General features: G+C 37.0%; 1 protein-coding gene across 2 annotated transcripts in view; it reads left to right on the top strand.

Moving 5' to 3' along the window:
- The window catches only part of RAB11FIP3 (RAB11 family interacting protein 3), a 192,186-nt gene that overhangs the window by 153,016 nt on the left and 14,315 nt on the right, over nucleotides 1–24,855 (top strand). For both annotated transcript variants that reach the window (XM_001372719.5, XM_007499196.3), the window contains 4 exons: nucleotides 5,212–5,305; nucleotides 12,319–12,422; nucleotides 20,083–20,223; nucleotides 24,285–24,366. In XM_001372719.5, the coding sequence (XP_001372756.3) occupies nucleotides 5,212–5,305; nucleotides 12,319–12,422; nucleotides 20,083–20,223; nucleotides 24,285–24,366 (421 nt within the window). The remainder of the gene's footprint in view (nucleotides 1–5,211; nucleotides 5,306–12,318; nucleotides 12,423–20,082; nucleotides 20,224–24,284; nucleotides 24,367–24,855) is intronic.

The raw sequence follows: 24,855 nt of genomic DNA, 5'->3' as shown, positions 1-24,855 counted from the left end.
TAAAATGTGAGGCCACAGTAATCTGTAGTAAGACTGGAAAGGACCAGATAAAGAAGAGATTGAAGTGTCAATCAAAGGAGTTTATATTTGACCCTTGAATCAAAAGGGAGCTGGGGGGCGGGGGGAGAGACAGACAGACAGACAGACAGAGAAATATGTGTGTGAATAGAGAGAAGGACTGAAGTTTGGGAAGGGTGACATGATCATAGCTGCGCTTGATGGAAGATGGATTGAACTGAATAGAGGCTTGAGTCAAGGAAATGAAATCAGAAACTATTGCAGTAGACCAGATTAGAGGTAGTAAAGGTCTGAACCAGAGTAGTAGCTATGACTAGAGAAGAATAAACATATACAGTAGATGTTTTAGAAATAGAAATGAAAAGATTTGGCAATTAATTGGATATATAGGATGAATATGAAAAATGAGAACATAGCTCTCCATTTTGCATTTGCTGCTCTGCCTAATTGATATCACCCTCCCCAGCCTCCTCTGCTCTCTGACTAGAGGGCTGGAGATTATAGATTACCAGATTCTTCCCAATGCCTTTTTTTTTTTAGGACAGAAACTGGACTTTCATCTTAATCCACTTTGTACCTGCTGCTTTGCCTGGTTTTGCCTCCAGGGAACAAAATATCCCATATGCCAAGTTCCTCTTAGTGTCTCTCTCCTCCAGCCCACATCCTTTTGTGTGTTATCTCCCCTGAATAGATCATAAGCTACTTGAGGGAAAAAAATTGTCTTTATTAACTATATCCCCAGAGACATACATACATGTATATATATAGCACAGGGCCTGGCATATAGTAGAAACTTAATAAGTATTCATTGGATAGATGATCTACAGACTGTGTAGACATAGATTTGTGTTTCTGCTTCTTCATTCATCCATTAGCCCAGATGACAATAGAAACCCTTACTGAATCTTCAGTTTTCTGAAATGGAAATCGATGGAACCAAAGCAGTGTAATTTTTGCTTGATAGCTTTTGACAGAGCCTTATGAATGTATGATCATAAATCTTAGACTGGAGAGACCTCTCACTTTATGGATGGGGAAACTATAGTATATGATGGAGCTGGAATTCAGTCTGGTCCTGTGGTTCTAAGTTCAGCATTCTTTCCACTGTACTACACTGCCTCAATTGTAAATGAAGAATAAATAAATATTACTTCAGTGAAAGAAAGACCTAAAGTACTCATTGCATTTATTAAAGACCAGAGGCAGATTTTTATTTTCAGAAATATTTTCTTTTTCAAAAGGAAAATTATTTGATATAATTTTTAGTATAGCGGCTATATATTCAAGGTTCTTTTCCTTTTGTCTCTCTAGTCCCTAGGGACAAGAATGTAAACGGGATTTTTAAAAAACACCAAGATTTTGTAAACTTGATAAATACCTTTATCCAAGTAAATCCTAAAGAAAAAATTTCAATTCAAGAGTAGCTGTGGACATACTCTCTCAACCCTTTCTCACATTGGCAGGTCAGGTCCCATAGCTTGGCTGCTATTTGTTCCCTCAGACTCTTTACCCTGCCAGGGTTTTCTACTGCTATAGCATACAAGTTATAAACAGTGACCTTTCCCTTGTTGATTATCACTTAATATCAATTAGCCAAGCATATTTAATTAGTTTTTATAAAAGGATGCTTTGTCAAGGTGGCATAGTAAGAACTATTGGTAGAAAATATTCCCCTTCCCTCCAAGTCTGTAACACACTCTTTCATGGATATATAGAGGGCCTAGGAAAAAGTGGGCTTAAACTAGAGTTTGGATGTGGAAAAGGGAAGGGGTAAGTCATGGATCCTAGAAGTTCTTTTGCTGGTATCCACAAGATGTTCTTCTTATGTATAAAGTAATATGTTTACTTGGAATCCTTAAAGACCTTTGATTCTGCTTTTCGTCATTGCCGTTAGCTGCTGCTTTCCCAGGGACACTACTTGGAGGCCAGTGAAAAGGTTCCAGGTCACCTGACCGTCCAAAGTTCATAGGCTATTTCTCTAGTCAAGAGAGGGGGAGGAGAATGAGGACAAGATGTTTCCTCTTCCATCCTGCTGACAGATTCCTTCTTGTGCTTGGTCTAAGACAGTGCTCAAAAATCCAAATATACTCCCATGCAACATCATTCCAGTTGATCCAATTACTTTTTAGGATATCTAAATGAATCAAGGACCTTTTTGCACATAATCTAATGCCTATGATTGATTCAATCAAGCAATATTCTCAGTTAAGGTATCAGGATATGGCATACTATTGGTTAAGTTGCATGAGGTAATTCTTGTTTGACTCCTTCCCTTTCATAAGGAAACATCTCAAAAATTACATTTTTGTAACATAGCTTATGATAATCATAAGGTTTAAAATCAGAAGGAGTCTTAGAGATCATATGTACTATCTTGTTTTTCAGTTAAGGAAACTGAGACCCACTTTGGGGAAGTGACTTGTCCCAGTGAGCAAGCTAGTAAGCATTGGGACAAAAATGCAAACACAGAACCTTTAACCCAGATCAGTTTGGCAAACATTTAACCCTTAGTCAGAAGGTTGAGTTGCGCTATAATGATTCTTCAAAAAGATGGGTATGTTTGCTATTAAAAAAAAAAAAACATGCTATTTACCTTAAAGTTTTAAACCCTTGTCCCTCTATGTCCCTGCTTTCCTTTAGGGACTTGAGATTCTGAAATATTTGCTTTTGTTGACCAGAATTATGATCATTCATCTTTTTTTTTTTTGGATTAAGATGAGTATTGTTCCTTAAAAGAACAGCTTAGAGTCTAAATGAAAATAATAAAGCTAACATGTAAGGATTAGATTAATAATGTCGTTTTTAAGAAAAAATGGCAAAATGAAGTTAATTTTTTCCCTAAGTGCATATAGAAACTTTTGGGGGCTTATTTAGAAATTTAGAAAATCAATGAACTATGTCAATTACAAAAGCAAGTAATATTTATATTTATTTTTAAGAAGTTGTACTGTATTCTACTTAAGAATTACTTAGATACTTGAAATATTTTAAGTGAATAGTAGTCTTTTAAAACATCCAAAAAACCTGGGTGTTTATTATTTTAACAAGTCTTCACTGAAAATCCATTCTGTTCATCAATCATCATTCTAAGTTAAATGACTTTGAAAAGAAATGTCATCTGGAGGGCAATTTGGAATTATGCTCAAAGGGCTATAAAACTGTGCATATCCTTTGAACTAGTAATACCACTACTGGGTCTGTATCCCAAAGAGATAATAAAAAAAGAGAAAGGACCTACTTATAAAAAAATATTTTTAGCAGCTCTTTTTGTAATGGGAAAGAATTGGAAATTGAGGGAATGTCTGTTAGTTGGGACATGGCTGAACAAATTGTGGTACATGTTGGTGATGGAATTCTATTGTGCTATAAGAAATGATAAGCAAGATGATTTCAGAAAAAGCTAGAAAGATCTGCAGGAACTGATAAAGAGCCAAATAAGCAGAACCGGGAGAATTGTGTACAGAGTAACAGCAATATTGGATGATGATTATCTGTGAAAATGTGGCTACTCCCAGCAATGCCCTGATCTGGGACAATCCTGAAAGACCTATGGTGGGGAATGCTATCCACCTCCAGAGAAAGAACTGTTAGAATCACCTTTCACATCAGTGTATTTATGGTTTTATTTTGGGATTTTGGTTATGTATGAGTGTGCTCTTAACAACAATGACCAATATGGAAGTGTTTTGCATGATAATAAAAATAAAATAAAAAATAAATAGCAAAAAAAAAGAAAGAAAAGAAAGGTAAGTCTATTCAGTCATTTTCTAGGGTTGGACATGTATTTTGTCTATACATTCTTTGACTCAGAATTAATCCTGCCATATAGAAAGTTATCAGAGACAGGATTTGAATAGAGCTTCTCTGAATCCAATGTTCTTCTACTTTGCTTCCCAATCAGATTTTTTTCTTTAACAGCCTCACATTGCAACTGAGTTAATGGCCTTATATACTGAAAACATCTACCTATTTAGTTTATTTCCTCAAAATTAAAAATTCCGTAGCCAAACTTATTTCCCATCATGATAGTGTTAGAAAACTATAACCAGGACAGGTAGGTAAGCATAGGGGATAGAGTGCCAAGCCTGGAGACAGGAGATCCTGGGTTCAAATATAGCCTCAGATACTTCCTACCTGTATGACCTTTGGCAAGTCACTTAACACCTATTACCCAGCCCTTGCCTCTCTTGTCTTAGAATTGATATTAAGACAATAAGTAAGGGTTTAAAACAAACTACCACAAGACTCCTCCCCAAGTCCTTCTAAATCAAACCTCATCAGAATTGTTTCTCTTTGTGTCTTCCTTATGTCATTCGTGCTGACTTCCTTTATAGACTGTGAAGGACCCTTCCTCTCCCCAAATTTAAGATGCATGTCAGACAATGCCTTCTTCTTTCTTTTTGCTTCTCTAGAACATATTCTAAAATAGATTAGTCACTCCATCCCCACACCCCTAAGAATGTGTGTTATATGACTTACCTCTGGCCTCTGGAGGAATGATCTGCTAGAAGTTGCATAGTGTGAGTATTGGCAGAGCTGGGGTTCTGGCCAAAGTCCATTACATACCAGTGCTTTCTCCACTATACGACACTGTATCTTATATTACATGACTGTAGTTTTGTGTAAGTAGAACTGGTTTTAAGTGGTAACCTCCCTTTGGTATCTGTACTAAGATAAAATCATTTTTCAAATGGGCACCTTGATCAATATGGTAAGGATACACTTAAATGACAAGGTTATATGCAAAGTGCCACAAGCTTAAATTAATATTTTACTAGTCTGAGGAGTAAGAGGACAGTATCACATAACATAAAATGCATGTTATTTTTTATTACCGTTGAGCACAAAGTTCTTTTATCCCACTAACCTGATAGAGCAAGCTGAAGGAATAAGAACTTGATATTCCAAAGGTTGCTGGACAGTTTGTATAGAGAACAATGTTAGTGAGAAAGTTCATTTTCTCTCACACACTTCGGTAAAAGGGTTTAGCCCTAAGGAAACACTTCATCTCTGGATTAATTATGGACAGACTGGATAAATTCAGGAATTAACTCTTATATGACCTCCATTTACTCATAAATAATTAGAAAATCCAATGCTTAAGAAACTGTTTGTTAGTCTAGGATCTCTACTTTCCATTTTCCTTCTGAACAAGTATTTTCTTTGGTTTGGTTTTTTTTTCTCTTATTATAGACATCTACATCAGACGGGGACCCTGACTGTGGAGGCTATGGAAGAACCTTCTCAGGATCCCTTGGACTGTACTGATGAGGACATTGCTGACAAGGTAATTACTCCACCTAGACATTTGCTTTCATCAGAAAACCTGTCCCTGAGAGAAACCTGGAGTAAAACTTGAAGTGTTTATGTTCATGGAAATAACTTTACCCATTTTATAACAAACATGTTCTACTATTATTATAATTTAAGGTTTAAATACTTAATTGCAGTGAAGCACTGTGATTTTATTCTCAGTTTATCTGTCTTCTTCCATCCACTTAGCTCATTGCAGAAAGGATTTACTACATATAGCTAGGTGGCACAGTGGATGGAGTGCTGAGCCTGGAGTCAGGAAAATTCATCTTCCTGAGTTTAAATCTGGTCTCAGACACATACTGACTGTATGGCCCTGGGTAAATCACTTTACCCTGTATGCCTCAGTTTGCTCATCTGTAAAATGAGCTGGAGGAGGAAATCACGAACCACTCCAGTATCTTTGCCAAGAAAAATCCCATATGGGGTCACAAAGAGTTGGGCATGTCAAAGATAACCAAATAACAACAGATTTCCCAAATAATAAGAAAGTATAGGGAAGGAGAGTGGCAACTAAGTGATGCAGTGGATAGAGAACTAGGTCTACCATCAGGAAGATCTGAGTTCAAATCCAGCTTTAGACATGGTGTGACCCTAAGCAAGTCACTTAACTCCTATTTGCCTCAGTTCTTCATTTGTAAAATGGAAAACACTAAAGAAACAAACAGCAAAACACTTCAGTATTTTTGCCAAATATTTTTGACAAGTCCATAGGGTCATGAATAGTTGGACACACCTGAACAACTGAACAATGCATGGCTTAACTTGGGTTTATTCCTTTAAAGATTCACTGAGTCTTGTCTTTTTTATCAAGCACCCAGCTTTCCTATGGTAATAAAGGGGAGTAGAGCCGAGAGGGAATTGGGGGTGAGGGTGGCAGGGGTGGCTGAAAGGAAGGCATATATGGAAAGGTAGAGCTTAGAGAGAGCTTGATTCCAGCACCTGGTGCTCAGTTACGTATGATGTCACTTACTGTCTGAGTGACCTCAAATAAGTCACTGAACTTCTTTAGCAGTCAGATTTTTCGTGTGTAAAATGAAAGTTTGCACTAGATGTAATGGGATCTTTTCTAGCCCTAAATATCTGATACTATAGACAGATTGACTCTTTATCAGGTGACTTCAGGCTATGCAGTGGCGCTTCTCTTCACTCTGAATTCCTCGTGGTCTCTGAGAAAGTGCTCCTACAGGACTACACCTTTTCTGGATGTTTAAATCTTGAGTTCAAGCCCTACCTAACTAGTAGCTGGGCAAGTCACTTAGCATCTCTAATCCTCACTTTCCTTATCTGTAAAATGGGGATAATAATAGCATCAATTTCACAGGCTTGTGAGAATCCATTAAGATAATGTATGTCATATACTGTGCCAACTCTAAAACAGTATAAATTGCTTTAAAAATAAATAAATACAAATGTTAGCCGTTTTATTATGTTCAATTGTTAAGTTTTCCCTGAGCAAACTAAAGCCTGAAGTAGGTAGTTTATCTTTGATATCTCTCAATACCCTTCTCCAAAGTGCTTTCTTCTCCAAAAGGGCCCATGCCTCCCCTCAAAAATGCTCATATTTAAGGAGAGCTGATCATAGCTAGATATTAAAAGGAAGCATAAAACAGTGGAAAGAACACTGGCTTTGTAAGTGCTGGAAAATATTTCAAAGATCATCTGGCCCTCAGGTTTCAAGCACGGGCTACCGGGATTGCTTCTATTTGAGTCTGACACCTCTCATCTAGTTCAGGCTTTCCCTTTTTTAATCAAGTAGAATTGAAAGTCAGGAAGTACCTTGTTCAAGATGGTACAGCCAGTTAACAGCAGAGCCAGGATTAGGCTGCTAGACTGACCGATTTTTATTGTATGAGCCAAATAGAAGGGTACTATATACAGAGGAGCTAGGGGAGAATCATTTCTTGGTCTCCTCCTCCTTGGACAAAGTCTTGGTGGTCTCCTCTTTCTTAGCCTGTAGACACACTTCCCGGCGTTTTCTTGCTTCCTTAGTCTTGGATCGGGGAGCTTCAGCCTGGTCAGGTCTCTCGACTCCCTGTTCATTACCCTTTATACTACCATGTTAATATCTCTGATAATACAGTACCAGCTTTAGAAATAGTTTTTTTTAATGTGTTTTAATACCTTTTTAAAAAATCACTACAGAGTATCAGCATATTATTCTGATGTTGCATGTTATATTTTTAAAAATTAAACTTAGATAAAATTATAGTATTAATATTACATTTTATTCATGTGTACAAACCTTAATTTTAAGTGGATTTTTTTCTATTTCCATTCACATAACCTTTTTTAAATCAAGTAATGCTGAATGAAACTCCTCTTTAGCATTGGCTTGACAGTTTCTAATAATTCTGTTATCTCATTTTTCAGAAGTGCAGTTTGTAAGGAAAATTATGAGGAATATATTTATTTTTGATGGATGATGATAGAACTGAAGCAGAGACCTTGCTCTGTTTAACATTTTCTCCATCACTTGGATGAAGGAAGAGATAATGAACTTATCATATTTATAGATGATATTACAATTATCTGAAACTTTGACATATAGAATTACTAGTGCAGCTGATATATTATGTAACAGAGTTTGGTATTAAAAATGTTTTTTCAGCTTGAAACAGTGAGCTAAAACTTAAACCAACCAATCAACAAGCATTGATTAACTGCCTACTATGTCCAGACACTCTGGTAGACCTAAATTCAATGAATGAAACAGTCCCCACTCAATGAGAAAGATAAAGTACTTTACTTGGGTTTGGTTTTTTTTAATCATTCTTAAACCCTCTTTCTTTTTCAGCAGTTTGTCCTCAAAATACTAGCACCTTGCCTAAAGTTACCAAGCAACTAGTCCTTCTCCAATAGTGCAAATCACGTGACAGTTCTTTTCAAGTATATACCTACAAAATGACTGAACAAAAAAAAGCAATGGGAGCAAACCACAAGTGTAGTCTCAAGGCTCTAATTGAAAGCACAAAGCATTCTGGGTCAAATGCCTATCACAATGACTTTCAATGAGCAAGTGAGCTATGCATATGCATTGAAGATTTGGGTTCCTTTAATGGGGTCAGCAGACCTTCATCAGTTTCTTTAGCAGCTACATTATACAGATGTTTCCCACATAGTTCCTGCTATCAAGTTTGAGGGTGGCCTTGTACAAATACCAAGGAAGTATAACTTCACCTGTACTAGTTTAAGATGGGGGCACTGTGGCTTGAAATTGGTTTAAGTAAATAAATAAAAATCTAACAATTAGAACTATTCAGAAGTAGAATCCACTGCCTTGGGTGGTGATAGGTTCCCTTTAACTGGGGAGAGTCTGTAAGCAAAGGCTGGATAGTCACTAGCTAAATATATTGTAGAAGGGATTCTTATTCAGGCATGTTTTGGAGTTGTCAGTGGGAACATTTATACCTTGGAAACTAGCAAATACTAAAAATCAGGGTTTGATTATGTTTCATGAATATCTTTTTTTTTACCTTCTGGAGAGCCAATTGTTAAATATTTTCCAGCACACCACTAGGTGGACCTACTATCTCCTAAAGCATCTTTCTACTTCAGATTCTCCAAAGTAGCAATGAAAATGGAAGAAAGAAGGAAAATTGTGTGAATCCTTTTCTAGATACACAGTACAGATTTTCCTGCTAGTAATTTAATATTTATCAGCTTAATATTAATATAAATTAATATTTATTAATATTTATCACCTTTTATAGACTATATTATATAAGGTTGCTATAAATGGACCTAAAATAGATCAAAGTGATGCCATGCAGGTTTCAGTGGACTAATAGAAGTGCAAATCAGAATAATTCTACTGTTTCATCTTATTTCTCTCATGTTAGCAAAGATGGAAATAATCATTGTTGGTGAGATTCTAGAAAGATACAGTGTGGTAATATGCTAACACTGGTATTACACTAATAATATGATAATATACTAATACACTTTGACAGAATTGTGAATTGGTCCTAGTAATAGATAAATTGATGTAATCATCTGCAATGAAATGTAGAAATATGCTTTTTTAAAAAATGACTGAAATGTCCATAATCTTTGATCCAGAGATCCTTTTGGTAGATATGTGCTCCAAGGAGATCAAAGACAGAAATAAAAGTCCCTTATACAATAATAGAAATAATAGCTAAAATTTACATACTTTGAAAAGCACTTTACATATATTTCCTCATTTTATCCTGCAACCATCTTGTGAAATAGTTTCTATTATCTCCATTTTACAGATTAAGAAACTAAGGCTAAGAGAAGTTGCTGTTCATAACAGCCCTTTTTGTGGTAGAAAAGAATTGGAAACAAAACAGATGCTTATCAGCTGGGAAGTGTATATGAGCCAACTGGGATACATTCATGTAATACATTATCAGTATGTTCTAAGAAACATATGAAGAAGCCTGAGAGGAGGAGGAGAGGAGAAAGAGGTTCAGAGAAGCACAAAAAATCTCACATGAATTAATACAGTTAGCTAAACCAGAAAAAAAATATACACACTGATGACAATGTAAATAGAAAGAGCAGCTACAAAAATTAGGACATTGAATACTATGTAATTATAATAAATCAAGCTTGATCTGAGAAGAGAAAATTCACTCCCCTCACTTCATTGCCAAGGTGTAAGACTGTGGACATGGAATAGAGCATATGGTCTAATTGTTGATGAATTTTGCTGAACCATGTTTTTTCCTCTTTTTTCATTTTTGTTACAAAATAATTTTTTGTATAAGAGGAGGAAAATGTAATATTAGTAAACAAATGTAATATAATAACAAAAGCTATCAATAAAATAGGATAAAAAATTTTTTTAAGGAAATATCACTGCATTGGGAGATAAGAGATGTCTAGCTCCAACTCTTCTATTATTTAGCTATATGATATTGGACATGGCACTTGACCCCCTCAGAAATGCAATTTTCTCATCAATAATATCAGAGAATTGGAATGGATGATATCTAGGGCTCCTTCCAGCTTTAATAGCCTGAAATAACCTATTTCTATCTCTTCTTAGACTGAAAAATTTAGGGATAACTCGTATTTATATAATATGATATAAGGTTGATACTGTGTTTTCTTTGCATAGGAAAGCTTAAGTCCTTTTTAAAAAATACTTTATAAAAACACTCTCAAATAGTAAAAAAAAAATTACTATACATATGAAGAAGCTGAAATTGAAAGAAGTTAAGAGACTTGCCTCCAGTCACAACACAACCTCCTGACTGCCCAAGACTTGTGCTCTTTCTGCTTCACCTTGCCAATCTGTTTTCACATACCTATGCAAGTCAAAAAATTGTTAATTTGTAGCTGAAACACATTAATTCTTTTTTGTTTGTTTATTTATTTATTTAGAGTATGTTTCCAATCATGTTCTTTCCCTCCCTTCCTACCCCCTCCCTCCAGCCAATGAGCAGTTCCATTGGGTTTCACATGTACCATTGATCAAGGCCTATTTCCATATTATTAGTATTTGCAATAGGGTGATTGTTTAGAGTCTACATCCCCAATTATATCCCCAAGTAACCATGTGATCAAGTAGTTGTTATTCTTTTGTGTGAAACACATTGTTATCCAATTAGCATTTTAAAGCTTTTTAATGCAAAGGGTTAGTTGTGGTAAATCCGGGAGTGATCAAACTATTTCAATAGTAATAATAATGGCACCAACGTTTCATTTTTATGTAGCACTGCATCATTTACCGAGCACTTTCCTTGTACTAACCCTGTGACATCAATAATGGAAAAGTCCCACTTTATAGATGCAATAACTTGAGGAAGCTCAAAGGACTTCAGGGGCTTGCCCATGGTCATACAGCTAGTAAAAGCTAGACCTCAGACTGGAACCCAGGTCTTCTGACTCCAAATGGGGCATTTTCACCAATGCTGCTTATCTTCTAAAGTGTGCTGTAGCCAACTTATACCAGCTCTTAAACTGATGGCTAAATTTTTAATGTGAATATTTACATTTCATAAATCAATAAATACTACAAATTAGGGCTTGAGTTATTGTTTTGTTGATTATCTAGATCCAAGAAATTGATGAAAATAACAATGCAGATTAAACTATATTCTTGTTTGTCATAATCATTGTGGATAACATCTTGATTCTGCTTCTTCACTGGGTATTAGTTCATTTAAGTCTTCCTGTGTTGTTCTGAGTTCCTCAAACTTAACATTTTTTAGAGCACAATAGTATTCCATTTCATGCAGATGCAATAATTTGCATCTTTTTGCTGAAGAGGGAGAGGCCCACAAAAACAGAATGTCGCACATGCTGTCAGGAGAAGTCACGTGGGTCTTTTCAGTAGAACTCTTTTTGTTAAATGGGAGTGAGGGGATGTATACATTGGGAAATGGCTGTGGTGGAAAAATGAAAGACTTTGCCAAAATTTCAAAACAGAATTGAAGAGAAGGAACAAAAACTCTTTTGTTAAGATTTTATTAATTTTTTAATGCTCATTTTTTAAAAAATTGAGTTCCAAGTTCTATCTCTCCTACTCTCCCTGACTGTGAAGGCAAACAATATTATATATCAATTATACATGAAATTCAGAAATTCTGTGATACAAGAAAAAAGAACATACAGAATAGCTGATAGACCAAGTCCTGGCAGGTACTGAAAATCATTATTGCTATGGGGAACCTGCATTGATGGCAAAGGGATTGGATACTTCCGTTTTACTCAAATGGACTGCAGAGGTGGGTATTTTGTAGTATGCTTTTCTTTTTCTTTCTTTTATTTAACCCATATTTTCTGTTTTTGTAACAGTTCTAAGACAGAAGGGCAAAGGCTAGGCTAGCAGGGTTAAATGACTTGCCCAGGGTCACACAGAAAGTATCTGAGACCAGAGTTGAACCCAGGTCCTCCTGACCCAGGTCTGGCACTCTGTCCCTGTAGTATGCTTTTCTTTTTTAAAAGCTCGCTTATGGATAGGCTCTGCTTTACTCTTTGCCTCACATCAGTCCTGTACCTCTTGTTGCAAAGGTCATCTTCTTGGAGAAGAGAGTGACAGAACTAGAGAAGGATACTGCGGCCAGTGGAGAGCAGCACAGCCGGTTAAAGCAAGAAAACCTGCAGTTAGTGCACAGGTGAGCCCAGTTTGCTATAGTATTGGTAGTAGTTAAAAGTCCTATTTCAGTGTCAAACCCTTCTCAGAGCAATTATAAACATGCCCATACTGGCCCTGGCACCAGTCTTGGAGAGGCCTCATTATTTACACTCCTTTCCTGTCAAAGCCTAGCCTTTCAGAGATGCAGAGAACCCTCCCGGGGCTGCTTCATTCTTTGTAGGGTCTCCTTTAATACAGATACGTTTTGTCCCGAATGTCTAGGTTGTAAGAGGATCGTGCTACTACTCGAAGAATAAGCTTGATCAATCAACATCATTTGAGCTGTCTCAGTCTCCGACTTTCCATTCAGCAAATACTTAATATCGAGCTATAGAATTTATCTTGTTCAGTTTCTTCATTTTATTGATAAGGGAACTCAGGCCCAAAGAGTTGAAGACCAGTTCTAGTGGAAATAAGACCTGTAGACAAGTATATATAATAGGGGCAGCACATGAGTTTTATATGAATGATATAGAAGCACTGTGAACTCTACTGTACTGTACTCTACTGTACCACACTGTACTGTACTCTACTCTACTGTACTCTATTCTACTATACTGTACTATACTGTACTGCACTGTACTGTACTATACTATACTGCACTGTACTATACTATACTATACTAATCATTTCTGGATGGGGTCATCAGGGAAAGCTTCATGGAAGCTCCTGGAGGGTTGAGGTTCTCTTGCTTTTTTCTTTGTATCCCCAGCACTTAGCACAGTAACTGGCACATAATAAACACTTCGAAAATGCTTGCCATTTGATTTGTTTTTTCTGGAGGCTTGAGGAATGGTTAGAGTTTCAATAGCCAGAGATTCTGAGGAAGATATTCTTAGCGAAGGAAACTTCCATCTCCATGCCTTTGATCATGTAAAGTATATGATTTGTGTAAGAGACAGCAAGTAGAACAGATTGGCCAGACTGAGAGTTCACATGAAAAAGGAAAGGGAGATAGAGCTAAGGTTAAATAGTAGAGGACCTCAAAAAAAAAAAAAGAATTTAACTTAATATTTTAAGTAGTAGAGAGAGATCAGAATGAAATGATGAAAGCGGTGTTTTAGAGAAAACACTCTACCATTAGTGGGCAAATTGGATATCCTTGAGGAGAAATGGGAAACTGGGGAGATCAACTACTTATGACAGCAGTCAAGACATGAGACTGCCTCTTAACAACACTTTAAAATATAGCTAGCAATTGCTCCAGCTGGTAGGTGTTCCTTGTTCCTTAAATATACCTCATAACTATTTCTGGTGCCTTATCTATACAGAATATAGAGTCCTGATGTGAGTCACCAATGGTTTAAGTGTATGACCTATTGCCCCTTAGAAGTTGTCATCCTTAGTGAGAAAAAAAAAGAATCTCATATGAAAGATTTCTAGCATAAAATCACTGAATAAAATTCAGAAAAAGAAAACTTTGAATGTGTCAAGACAAACTTTAAGTAGTAGAAATGATAATTATCATTAGAAGGTTGGACAGCTTTATGAAGAGAATAGAGGAAATACTAGGATAAATAGATCAGATTTTAGGGCACATTGTAAGTTTAGCAGTCCACACCTATCTAGGGACAAGGGAAATAGAACATAAAGATTGTCTTAGAAGAGAGCATGCTCAGTCTTGCGTATGGCTAGGAAAGCCTCTGACCCTTGACCCCAGCTTCCCCCAGCTTAGGTGAGAAATCAGGTTTCTTTGTGTTCACCTGGTTAAGAGAAACCACACCTATACCTTGTTGTTAACCAATGATAATCATCCCTATGTATTGTGTATATTTGCATATCAAAGAGATTAAAAACAGGGCCACAGCAATCTCCGCCCTCTTTTGGATCTTAGCTCTTACTGATGCCTGTCCTTGCTCTGGCCAAGCTCCATCTTTAATTCCTTTCCTTATCTACCTCTCTCACCTGGGACCTGGCTTTTGGCCAGGTACTTTCTTCTCTCTATCATGTCTCCCACCTGTGTGGTGTTAATTGTGGATCTCAGGATGGATCATGCCTCTGTGACATCCTAAGATTGGGGTTCTGCTGTGGCCCCATTATAATCAATAAGGCCTTGTTTCTGATTCATTTCTGCCATCTCATATCTACAACTTGGCTCCACCATGCCCCTCGGGGTATCCTAAACTTCTATCCTTTTTCTATCTTCCTACCTTGTAGCTTCTCACGGGATCGGGAAGCCACTATAAGAATCCATATAAGTCTAAAAACTAGTTTACTTTCTTTATTGCTTTAAGTCTATCATATGAAGAAGGGTTCTGTTTTAAGCAACCTTGATGTGTAAAAATCTTTATCTGCCCTTGCATTTTTATAGAGACCATCTTCTGTAGAGCCCCTCTCCCCAAACCACACTCACAGTTTGGGGTCTCAAGAAGGATAACTGCCACTTCAAGTTCTAGGGGTAGTCTGGTGGCCCACACTTCCCAGAATTATAGCTCATGAGTCCCCACCAGTGAGTGATAGTCAGCCATAGACACAATTAACTCAAAGCAATGGCATTTAGTAACATGACATAGTGAGAACATTAGCTACAAAACATTGTCTTCCATAAACCCAAGGTATACTATTTAACAAATACACAGTTTAAGTAGGAAGAATGGGAACAAATTTAAGGGTACAGTAGTATTGAGGTACACATGTAAGGGGACACATGTGACCAAGGCATCCCACAGCTCCAGTATTATAAGGTTCAATGTCTTTTGGTAGCTTCTTGCTGTTTCTCCCCTTGGAGCACTATCTCTATTGGGTGGGTCACTCCTTGGAGTTTCTTGGGCCTCCTCTCTGCTGTTTAACTCCCAACCCCCAGAGCTAATTCTCTTTTGAAAGCAGCCACAGCCCTAACTCAGGACCTCAAATCTTCTCTCTTCTGGACTATTGTAATATTCTTCTACTTGGTCTCTCTGCTTTAAATCTTTCCACAGTCTAATCCTTTCTCCAATCAGCTGTCAATCATTTTCCTAAAGCATAAGCTTGACCATGTCAACACATACACACACACACACACACACACACACATTTTCTCTGTCTGTCTGCCTCTCTCTCTCTCTCTCTCTCTCTCTCTCTCTCTCTCTCTCTCTCTCTCTCTCACACTCTGTCTCTCTCGGTATCTGTCTCTGACTCTCTGTCTCTCTGTCTCTCTGTCTGTCTGTCTGTCTCTCCCTGTCCTTCTCTCTCTCCCTCCCTCCTAGAGGGATGTTAGATGTTACAACCTACCTAGGAACTCCCCAAGGCCAGTTAAGCACAAACCCCTTGGCTTATGGAAACAAAGTTTATTTTAATAAAAGGAATAAGGAAAACTGATAGGTAGGCCCCTAGCACTCTTCAAACTACCTCCACCCAACTTCTAAGTTCCCTATTTAAGGGGAGCCTTCTGTTTCTTCTCTGGGCCCTTCCTATAGGTACCTATGCTACCTAAAACCCTTTCCCATGCTATCTGACTTATCCTAATCTTCCCATGAGTAATTAGTAAAGAAAAAGAAATAGCCTGGGTTTGGCTGCTGCACTAAGTAACCCAAAGTTATAGATGGAAAGCTTTGGATCACCTTAGCCCAAGAGGAATTCTGGCAGATGGACTACTGACAGATGATCTTTGGACTCAGGGAATTGGTTTCCTCCAAATAAATTCTCTACCTAGATGTCAAAGATTTATCCACAAAATCTTTACTATTCAGGGAGAATCTCTTAGAGCAAAACCCTTCCTTTAGCATGATGGAAATTCAGGCAGAGAGTCAAAAAAAACAAAACAAAACCCAGCTCAGAGGAAATTCAGGAAGGAAGTTCATTTATTTTCAGTTCAGACTCCCACAATTCCTTTCTTACCCAGAATCCTCTCCCAGAGCTTATCTCAAAATTTCCTTCTTTCAACTAACTCTCTGAAACCAGTCTATCCCCAGTTTATATTCCTACATTACCTTTCCAGTGTTCTTGTACTTTACTTCCTTCCACATTGTATCATACTGCTACACTGGCCCACTTAACATTCTTCATATACAATGTGGTGTCTTCCAGCTCCATGTCTTTGCACACTCATTCTCTCCCCATCTCCTCCATGCCTGAAGGTTCTCTTTCCTTGCCATGATACTGGTTTTTATCAAGACTCATGTCAAATCTCATATTCTGAAATTCCATATTTCCAGACCCTTCAGATGCTAATGTCTTTCTCTCTGAGGCTTCCTTTCACTTACTCTTTGTAAATAGTATATGCCCCTGGTTATTTCACTTATGTCTTCAGTGCTTACTTAGTATAGTGCCGGATACATAATAAAGCTTAATAAGTGCTTTTTTACTGACCGATTTGCAACCCATACAAAGCTGATGTACACACAGCTTTTCATGACTATGAAACAAACCAAATCTACTCATTCATTTGCATTTAAAGTATTTTCAATAAGAACCTTAGAAACTGATGACCATTATTCTGCCTGCATTTTTGAAGTGTCCCCTAGCTGGAGCAGCGCATTGTATTGGATGCCTTGGCAAGTTGCCCCCTAAAGTAGAAAACCCACATCCTTTAAGCTCCCCCTGAAGGGTGTACATATAGTAATTCAATTCCTAAGGTCTCTCCTTTTCAAACTCAGTCACTTCCAAAGCAAATTGAATTTTAGGAAGCCTTCATTTTTCTTCTTTGCAAGAGTTATCATGGAATCAACTTATTTTTCTTTCCTATAGAGATGCTAAACTTCACAATTTTTTTTCTTAGTTTCTGATTTCAGAACAAGCTAATTTGCTCTTCGATCATTGGAAAACAGGAATACAACATACTATTATTGTTCATGTACAAATGTACTATTTCAAGAAGGAGGAATTTTTTTTTCACTCCTCTAGACCACCTCTCCCTTGCAACTCACTCTCACAATTATATCCCCCAGTCAAGAAGACCAACCCAGGATAATGCTCTCTGGATGCATATTATAGACTATGGCTTGGCAGAGCCCATACCAGAGTAACAGCTAAGCAAAGACGTTTCCTGAAAAGGAAGAGTAAGGAGAGTAATAACAAAATATCTCCCCATCATCCTTGGGCCTTCTTTTCAGCTAATATACACACTGTTTATGGACACACATTGTTGACAGATGGACCAGGACTCTTCTACAGAAATCATGTGGCTAAGGCACATACAAGGAAAGGCAGCTTATACTAACTCTAGAGCTGCACTGACATCCTCGAACCAATCCTATCTGCCCTGGTCTCACAGCTTTACCTGGCATAACCTGGCAGAGGCTACTCCAGGGATATTTCTTCCCTGGTATATCATAGTGGCCACCTACCACCCCTGGTGCACTCCCCCAGGACTTGCTGGAGCTTTGGACCTAGGGCCTTTTAGTTTCCAAACAGAATCCCAGCTCAGTGTGCTGCCTTCTGCTCCTCTCTGTAACTTGAGCCTGAAGCTGGACCCTTTCAGGTTGAGTATAAACACATTTCCTATGGTAATGTACTTCTGATGCAGGATGCTATTGCAAGTGAAGGAGAGAGGAAAAAGAAATCCCTCCTCTCTTACTGAACCCTGTGGAAGACACATGGTAAAAGGTAAAGGGCAAAGCCTCAAGAACCTTGCTCAAGAGCCTGGTTCTTCCTCTAAAGCTGAATTTTTTTTTTAAATCTGATTCCACAATTTAGTCCCCTGCTTTGAAACTTAAGGTTAACAGGTCCATAGTCTTTGTCAATCCTCAGTTAAGTTTCTTAGCTTTTTCCTGTGCAAATGAGTCAGTCTGAAAGGGGGTACGTTCATGCACACTATAACTTCATTCTAGTAGATTGGGGAGTGGGGAGCAGTTTGGGAATATAGTTGATTGGGGTCTCCTGAACCATTCCTTACTAAACTTGGAAAGTGCTTACTTGTTGTATTTAAAATTGGAAAGGATCTAGAGTTAAGATTCTAAAGCAGTGGTTCTCCACCTTTCTAATGCCATGACCTCGCAATACAGTTCCTCATGTTGCAGTGACCCCAAACCAAAAAATGATTTTGGTGGCTACTTCAAAACTGTAATTTTGCTACAGTTATGATTCGGAATGTAAATACCTGATATGCATCACATATTCTCATTGCTACTAATTGAGATGTTGAGAACTGCTGCTCTAAAGGATCGTTACAGCCTATCAGAACCTGATTATGTGTTTCAACTGATTAAGATGACACAGCTCTGAAATTCTAGGCAGAGGTACTACTGTCAAGCAGTCAAGTGTTTATTAAACAATTATTCTAAGTCATGTTCTGTACTAGACACGGGAGATACAAACTCAAAAACAAAACATCTTCTGCTCTCAAGGAGTTTCTATTCTCCTGGAGAAAACAACATATACTCATGTGTAAATGCAAAATATTTATGAAAGAGTGGGGCATAATAACCAGGGTAATCAAGAAATATTTCATGGAATAATTATAACCTTTGCTGAGCTTTGAAGGAAACTGAGAATTCTAAGAGGCTGAAGTAAGAAGGGAATTGGTTCCAAGATTGGGGATTCGGGGTAGAGTAGTCTGGACAAAGTACAGAGACAGGAGATCTAATATTGGAGGTGAGGAACAGTAAAAAGTAGGTCAGTCTGACTATAATGTTAAATGCATAAAGGAAAATAGTCATACAGTTACCCCGAACAGGCAGACTAGAACCATATTATGAAGGACTTTAAATACCAGGTATGGGAGTTTGTGGTTTTATTTTTTAAATCCTAGAAGCAAGAGGGAGCCACTGAAGCTTTTTGAGGAAGCAACATGTTCAAAATAGTGCTAAAGGAATATCAGGTAGACAGGTCTGTGAAGGAAGGATTGGAGAGGAGAGAGACTGAAGGCAAGATGTCAGTTAGAAAGCTCTTATGATACTCCAAATAAGAGGTGATGATGGTCTAAACTGTGGTGCTTTTGGAGAAGATGGGGATGACATGAGCTATATTGTAAAAAGATAATTTGTAAGACTTGGCAATTAAATGGAAGTCATGGAGAGAGAATTGCAAATAATTCTGAGGTCATGAACCTCAGTGGCTAAAATTTGATGGCCTTTGGCATTCTGAGGGTTCTTACACTGCTTGGTAAAGAGTTGTTTGTAAAATCATTTTTTTTAGTCAAAGGCGTTTTTTATATCTCTAAGCAAAAAATTTGTTACAGCATAATTGCTAAAATGAAAATAAAATCACAGAAGAAAGAGTTTTCTTTCTTCCCTTTTTTTAAAGAAACTGGAAGCTGGTGATAAATACTCTTGGCAGAAATTGGAAAGGTAACAAGGGTGGATTTGAGGGGAAAGATACGAAGTTCTGCTTTGACTATTTGGAGTCACTGAATTTTTATCATATTTTCCAAATCATAAGCCTTGACTTTTGTTTTAGCTATGAATCTCATTTTGATTTTGAAGTGAAGCAGCTGAAACAGCTTCTAGTCTGCTTAGGTCCATCTTCAGCCTTAGATTAGATCAAGTTAGATCTAAAAGCCTTGGAAGTTTATCAGATCCAAAAGGAAGTTAGTTATATACTGCTTTCAGTATATTTATAGTGATATGTTTTGAATTATAATAGTTTTTCTTTGACAATGTAAATATTTACTTCAGAGTACCTGGGAGAGAGAAACGGATAAGGAAATAGGTCTTTTAGAAGTGACCCAAACCAAAGTGAGATATTTGAGAAATGTTGATCTTTTCTCCTCTCTGTCTCTAAAGAGCCAATGCCCTTGAGGAGCAGTTAAAGGAGCAGGAGTTGAGAGCTGATGAGATGATCCTTGAAGAAATCAGAAAACAGAAGGAACTCCTGTGCAAGATGGAGAGAGAGAAAAGCATTGAGATTGAGAATCTCCAAGCCAGGTATGACATGACACAAACAAGTGCATTGATAGTGAGAGGTGAAACATGAATCAGAACTGTATAATAGAAGACTTTAGTGTAGCATGTGAATAACCTTGGAGTATGCTATATGACTTTCAATCCGACCATTTAACTGGGACTATGCATTAAAATGTTTTATTTATTTAAATAAAAGAGAAGGACCCTAAAAATTTGCTTTCCTGGTTACCTTTCCCATCTTAATGGAATTTTTTTCACACATTCAGTGATTTCTTTCTTCCTAGAAATAGCCCCAGGCCATTTGCAAACAATTTTACTTTTTGTCATCTTTATAGAAATGGGATTGCTGACTAAGAGTTATGACTGAATCATCATAAAATGTGGGGAGAAAGCAATTTAAAATGTGAACACCTATGACTGCTCCACTAAAGGACAATGATGATTGTGCTTAAAGGTCTTGTGTGAATAAGGTCAGGTTTGTCAAGAAGACAGCAATGTACTCAACCTTTGACTGATTATCCCTGGTGTTCAGTCTGAAGGCAAGTTTCCCAGACCATTGTGCTGGAGTATCCTGAGATATAATGTTTCTTATAAGAAATACAAGTAAGAATTAAAACAAGGAACAGATTTCTTTTGGAGACGACACAAACATAAAACTCCAAATATGCATTTGGTCTAGCAAATGCCAAATGGCATTTTCTTTTTGATACTTTCCAAGTGAATGTGATTATATGAGAAAAGGAGCCTACTATAGACTTTAGGAAATAGGATCCAAAGGTGAATGAATTTAACAATGCCAGACCTGCATTGTGTTGATGCACACATTTTCTTAACATTGCCTTTAGAAATAGCAAAGTAAAAACAAAGGACTTGGTGAGGAAATACATTCTGTCTCCACTCAGAACTATCCAACTTACAATGTTCATGCCATACTATCAGAGTTAAAGACTATATTCTTCCTTCTGTTAGCAATCAATAAACCACAAAAGTAAACAATTATGGTACCATCAATTAAAATCATGCTTTTAATCAATTTATGTAATTGATCTTAGGGAAGGTATTCAGTAGGGGAAGAGACTGTCTTGCTGCTTGTTGGGAAGTATCTGTTATTTCAAAACAAAATGACTTGATAACTTATTTTATTTTATTTTTTAAATTTTATTTTGATATTTTTTACTTAATTAATTTAGAATATTTGATAACTTTTTACAGTGGTTCAGTTTGGAGCCTAGAACAAATCAGTAATATGTCATCATTATTGCCATTTTTCTTCCTACAATGATAAATTTTTTACTTTTCAACCTTTAAAAGTTCTTATTTTAGACAGATTCTTGAACTAGTGGTTCATATCCATCAGCCCTTTCTACTTTTGTGCTTGTTTCATCTCCTAAAGATTTTCTAGAGCCACCACCTTCACTATGCAGTTCTTTTAGCTTTCCCAATTCAAATTTGGCCTTCTTGAGCATCTTAACGTTGAAAACAAATATATCATAGAGAAGATGATTCCTGCCAGAATGCACATTTGAATGGGAAAGCTTACCACTGAGGGTTGAGCAAAATAATCTGTTAAACAGTATCTATGAACCTCATTCTGCTTATTTTTTGCTTTTTCTAACCCTTTTGATTCTTTCTTATTTGAACTCTTTATGTATTTTGATGCTTGCAAACTATTGTCTTTTGTATAATAAATTCTATCTATGTTGCCTTAATGCCTGTTACTGCAAACCATGTGCAGAGTCATAAAAAGATCTTTTTGTTGGCACCACACTACTTACCAAATCATATAGCCATGAAGTGGATTTCACATTTAAAAAAAAAACAGGGCAAAGAGAATAGTCTTTTTATACTATTGGGAACTAATAAATTTTTTTTCCAATTTTTATGAATTGGGCTGGAGTTGAGGGATAGGTGGAGGCAATAAGGAAGGAGAAGGGGGCAGTAGAAGACTACCTTGAATCTCAAAAGAGAACTTCTAGATCCAGATGGGAACTTCTCAAGATAATGATTTCAATAATGGCCTATAATCATGCCTCCAAATGCTTTCAGTAATTTAATTCAGTTATAGCCTTGTATGAAAACATTGAGGTTAAATGGGATCGGTAGTGCCTTCCCATCTGTCTCAGTGTAAATTACCAAGAAGTTTGACTTCTAGACTTGTTTTATAAATTCATAGCAAAAAAAGCAAAAGAGGAAAGTCTACTTTAACATTACAGTTTATGAAGGGATGAACAACAACAGAGATCCACACACAACCTTTTCCCATGGTTAGACTCAAAAGCCACTTGTCAGGTACAAACCATTTGAGGAAGCGGAGAATTCATAAACCTAAAATTTAGAATGAAAAGGGACTCATAGAGATCCTCTATTCTGTTTCAATTAAAATTATTCCAGAGACTGGTTTTGGGTAAGAATATAAATTTATTGATTAGGCCAGCATATAACCAATAAAGTGATAGGTTAGTGGCCCTCTTCAATGACCAAAGACTTAGAAGCTTCTCCAGGCAGATTGCAAATACAGTTTTAGGATTCTTGCCCCTCTTTGAATATACCAAGACATTTCTAATAGATGAATAGCTAATTAGGAGGTGGTCCATCAACTCTCACCCTCTCCCCACCCCTGTTGAGGAAGAGAATCATTGTCTTCTTTATCAATTATCAATTAACCAGGTTTTATTAAAAGGAAAATATTCCTTTGAATTCCTAAGAACAAAGAGAATGTAAAAACAGTAGACTGGAGAAAGTCCTTCTAAACCAGAATCTGACACCAGACTTAAGTTGGGGCCTGATATAGAAATTAATGCAGAATACAAAAAAATATATTTTTCACAATTCTTAGACCACCTCAGGGAAGGGGGTGATTTTTCTTTGGATAGGCTCACACTGATTCTTTCTAGAGTAGGACAGAGCTCTTAGGACTAAACTATTCTAGAGCAGCCCCTACAGACTGAAGACCCTGATGCCTAGAATCAAATCAGTGGTACAACTAAGCTGTTCTAAATAATATCAATTGAATCTCCTGTCAATGAAATAACTACATGCTGAAACCTGTACAAGACTATGATGAGGGCAGAGAAAAGGGGTTCTTGCTAACGTGCTAACTAAAGTTGTGTTTTTGAGAGTTAAAAGAAATTAACATTTTATAAGAACTTACATAAAAACTTTGTAAGAACTTAAAAGTTCTTAACAAAATGTTTTGCTTTAACTTTTTTTTCCACATTAAAATTTTTTCTTATAATTTAATAGGCCTGCAGTAATCAAAAGTGGTTATAATTTGTTGGGGGAATAAGAAATTCTGGAATCTGGAGTATCTTGTGTACAAGGCTTTAACAAAAACTTTGCATCTGTGAAAGAACTATGTTTTGTCATATATTTCTATCTTCTAAGTCACTACTGGTCAAGTACTAGGTCTGTATCCCAAAAAGAACAAAAAAAAAGGAAAAGGACCTGTATATACAAAAATATTTATAGTAGCTCTTTTGTGGTGGCAAAGAATTGGAAATTAAAGAGATACCCATCAAGTGAGGAATGGCTACACAAGTTGTGGTCTATGATGTGATGGAATACTATTGTGCTATGTGAAATGAAGAATAGAAGGATTCCAGAAAAACCTGGAAAGACTTACATAAACTGATCACAGTGCAGAACCAGGAGAACATTGTACATAGTGACAGCAATCATGTGCAATAATCAACTGTGAATGACCTCACAATTCTCAGCAATACAGAGATCTAAAATGGTGAAAAATGCTATCTGTGTCTAGAGAAAGACTTGATGGAATCTTAAGGCAGATTAAATCATACTTTTTATTGCTTAATGTTTTTCATGGGGGTTTTTTGGTCTGGTTTTTTCACAATGTGATTAATATGGAAATACATTTTGCATGACTGCACATATCAAATTGCTTGCCTTCTCAATGAAGGGGGAGAGGAAGTAGGGAGGGAGAAAAGTTAGAACTCAAAATTTAAAAAAAAACAATGAATATTGGAAACTCTTTACACATAATTGGGAAAAATAAAATATTTTAAAAATTGTCTTAATGGTAAGCAAATGATGAATTCTAAGCCTATGCTATTTTGCAACAGATTACAGCAGCTGGATGATGAAAACAGTGAGCTGAGATCCTGCACCCCCTGTTTGAAGGCCAATATCGAGAGACTAGAGGAGGTGAGGGATACTCAGCATGCTTATTCCATATTTAGACCTCTCTCAGGTCCAGAAACATCATTCCTTGTCCATGGGAGATGGCTTAAAAGCGGTACTTCAGGTTCTTCCAATACAGCTTGATTGGGCAGCAGTGACTTAGCCTCATCATTCAACAAGCATTTATCAAGAAGCAAATCACGTGCCAAGAACTATGATAGGCTTGAAGAATACAGGCACAAAATGGAATAGTCCCTGCCCTTAGGAAGTATACATTCTGTTGAAAGAAATAGCATGGAGACAGATCAGTAAATAGAATATATCTACAAGATATAAATGCAAAATAATTTTTAGCATCCTTAGTCTGCACAGGAGATAGCAATTGAACTGAATCTTGAAGGGATTTCAGGGTTCTAAGAATCAGAGATAAGGAGGAAATGCATTTTGAGTGTGGGCCATAGTCTGTGAAAAGGCATGGAGATAGGAGATGGAATATGGTGCTCAGACTAGGTG

The sequence above is a fragment of the Monodelphis domestica genome, chromosome 7 (genome assembly GCF_027887165.1).
Source record: "Monodelphis domestica isolate mMonDom1 chromosome 7, mMonDom1.pri, whole genome shotgun sequence".
Taxonomy (NCBI): Eukaryota; Metazoa; Chordata; class Mammalia; order Didelphimorphia; family Didelphidae; genus Monodelphis; species Monodelphis domestica.
This window is presented reverse-complemented; position numbering and strand designations above follow the sequence as displayed.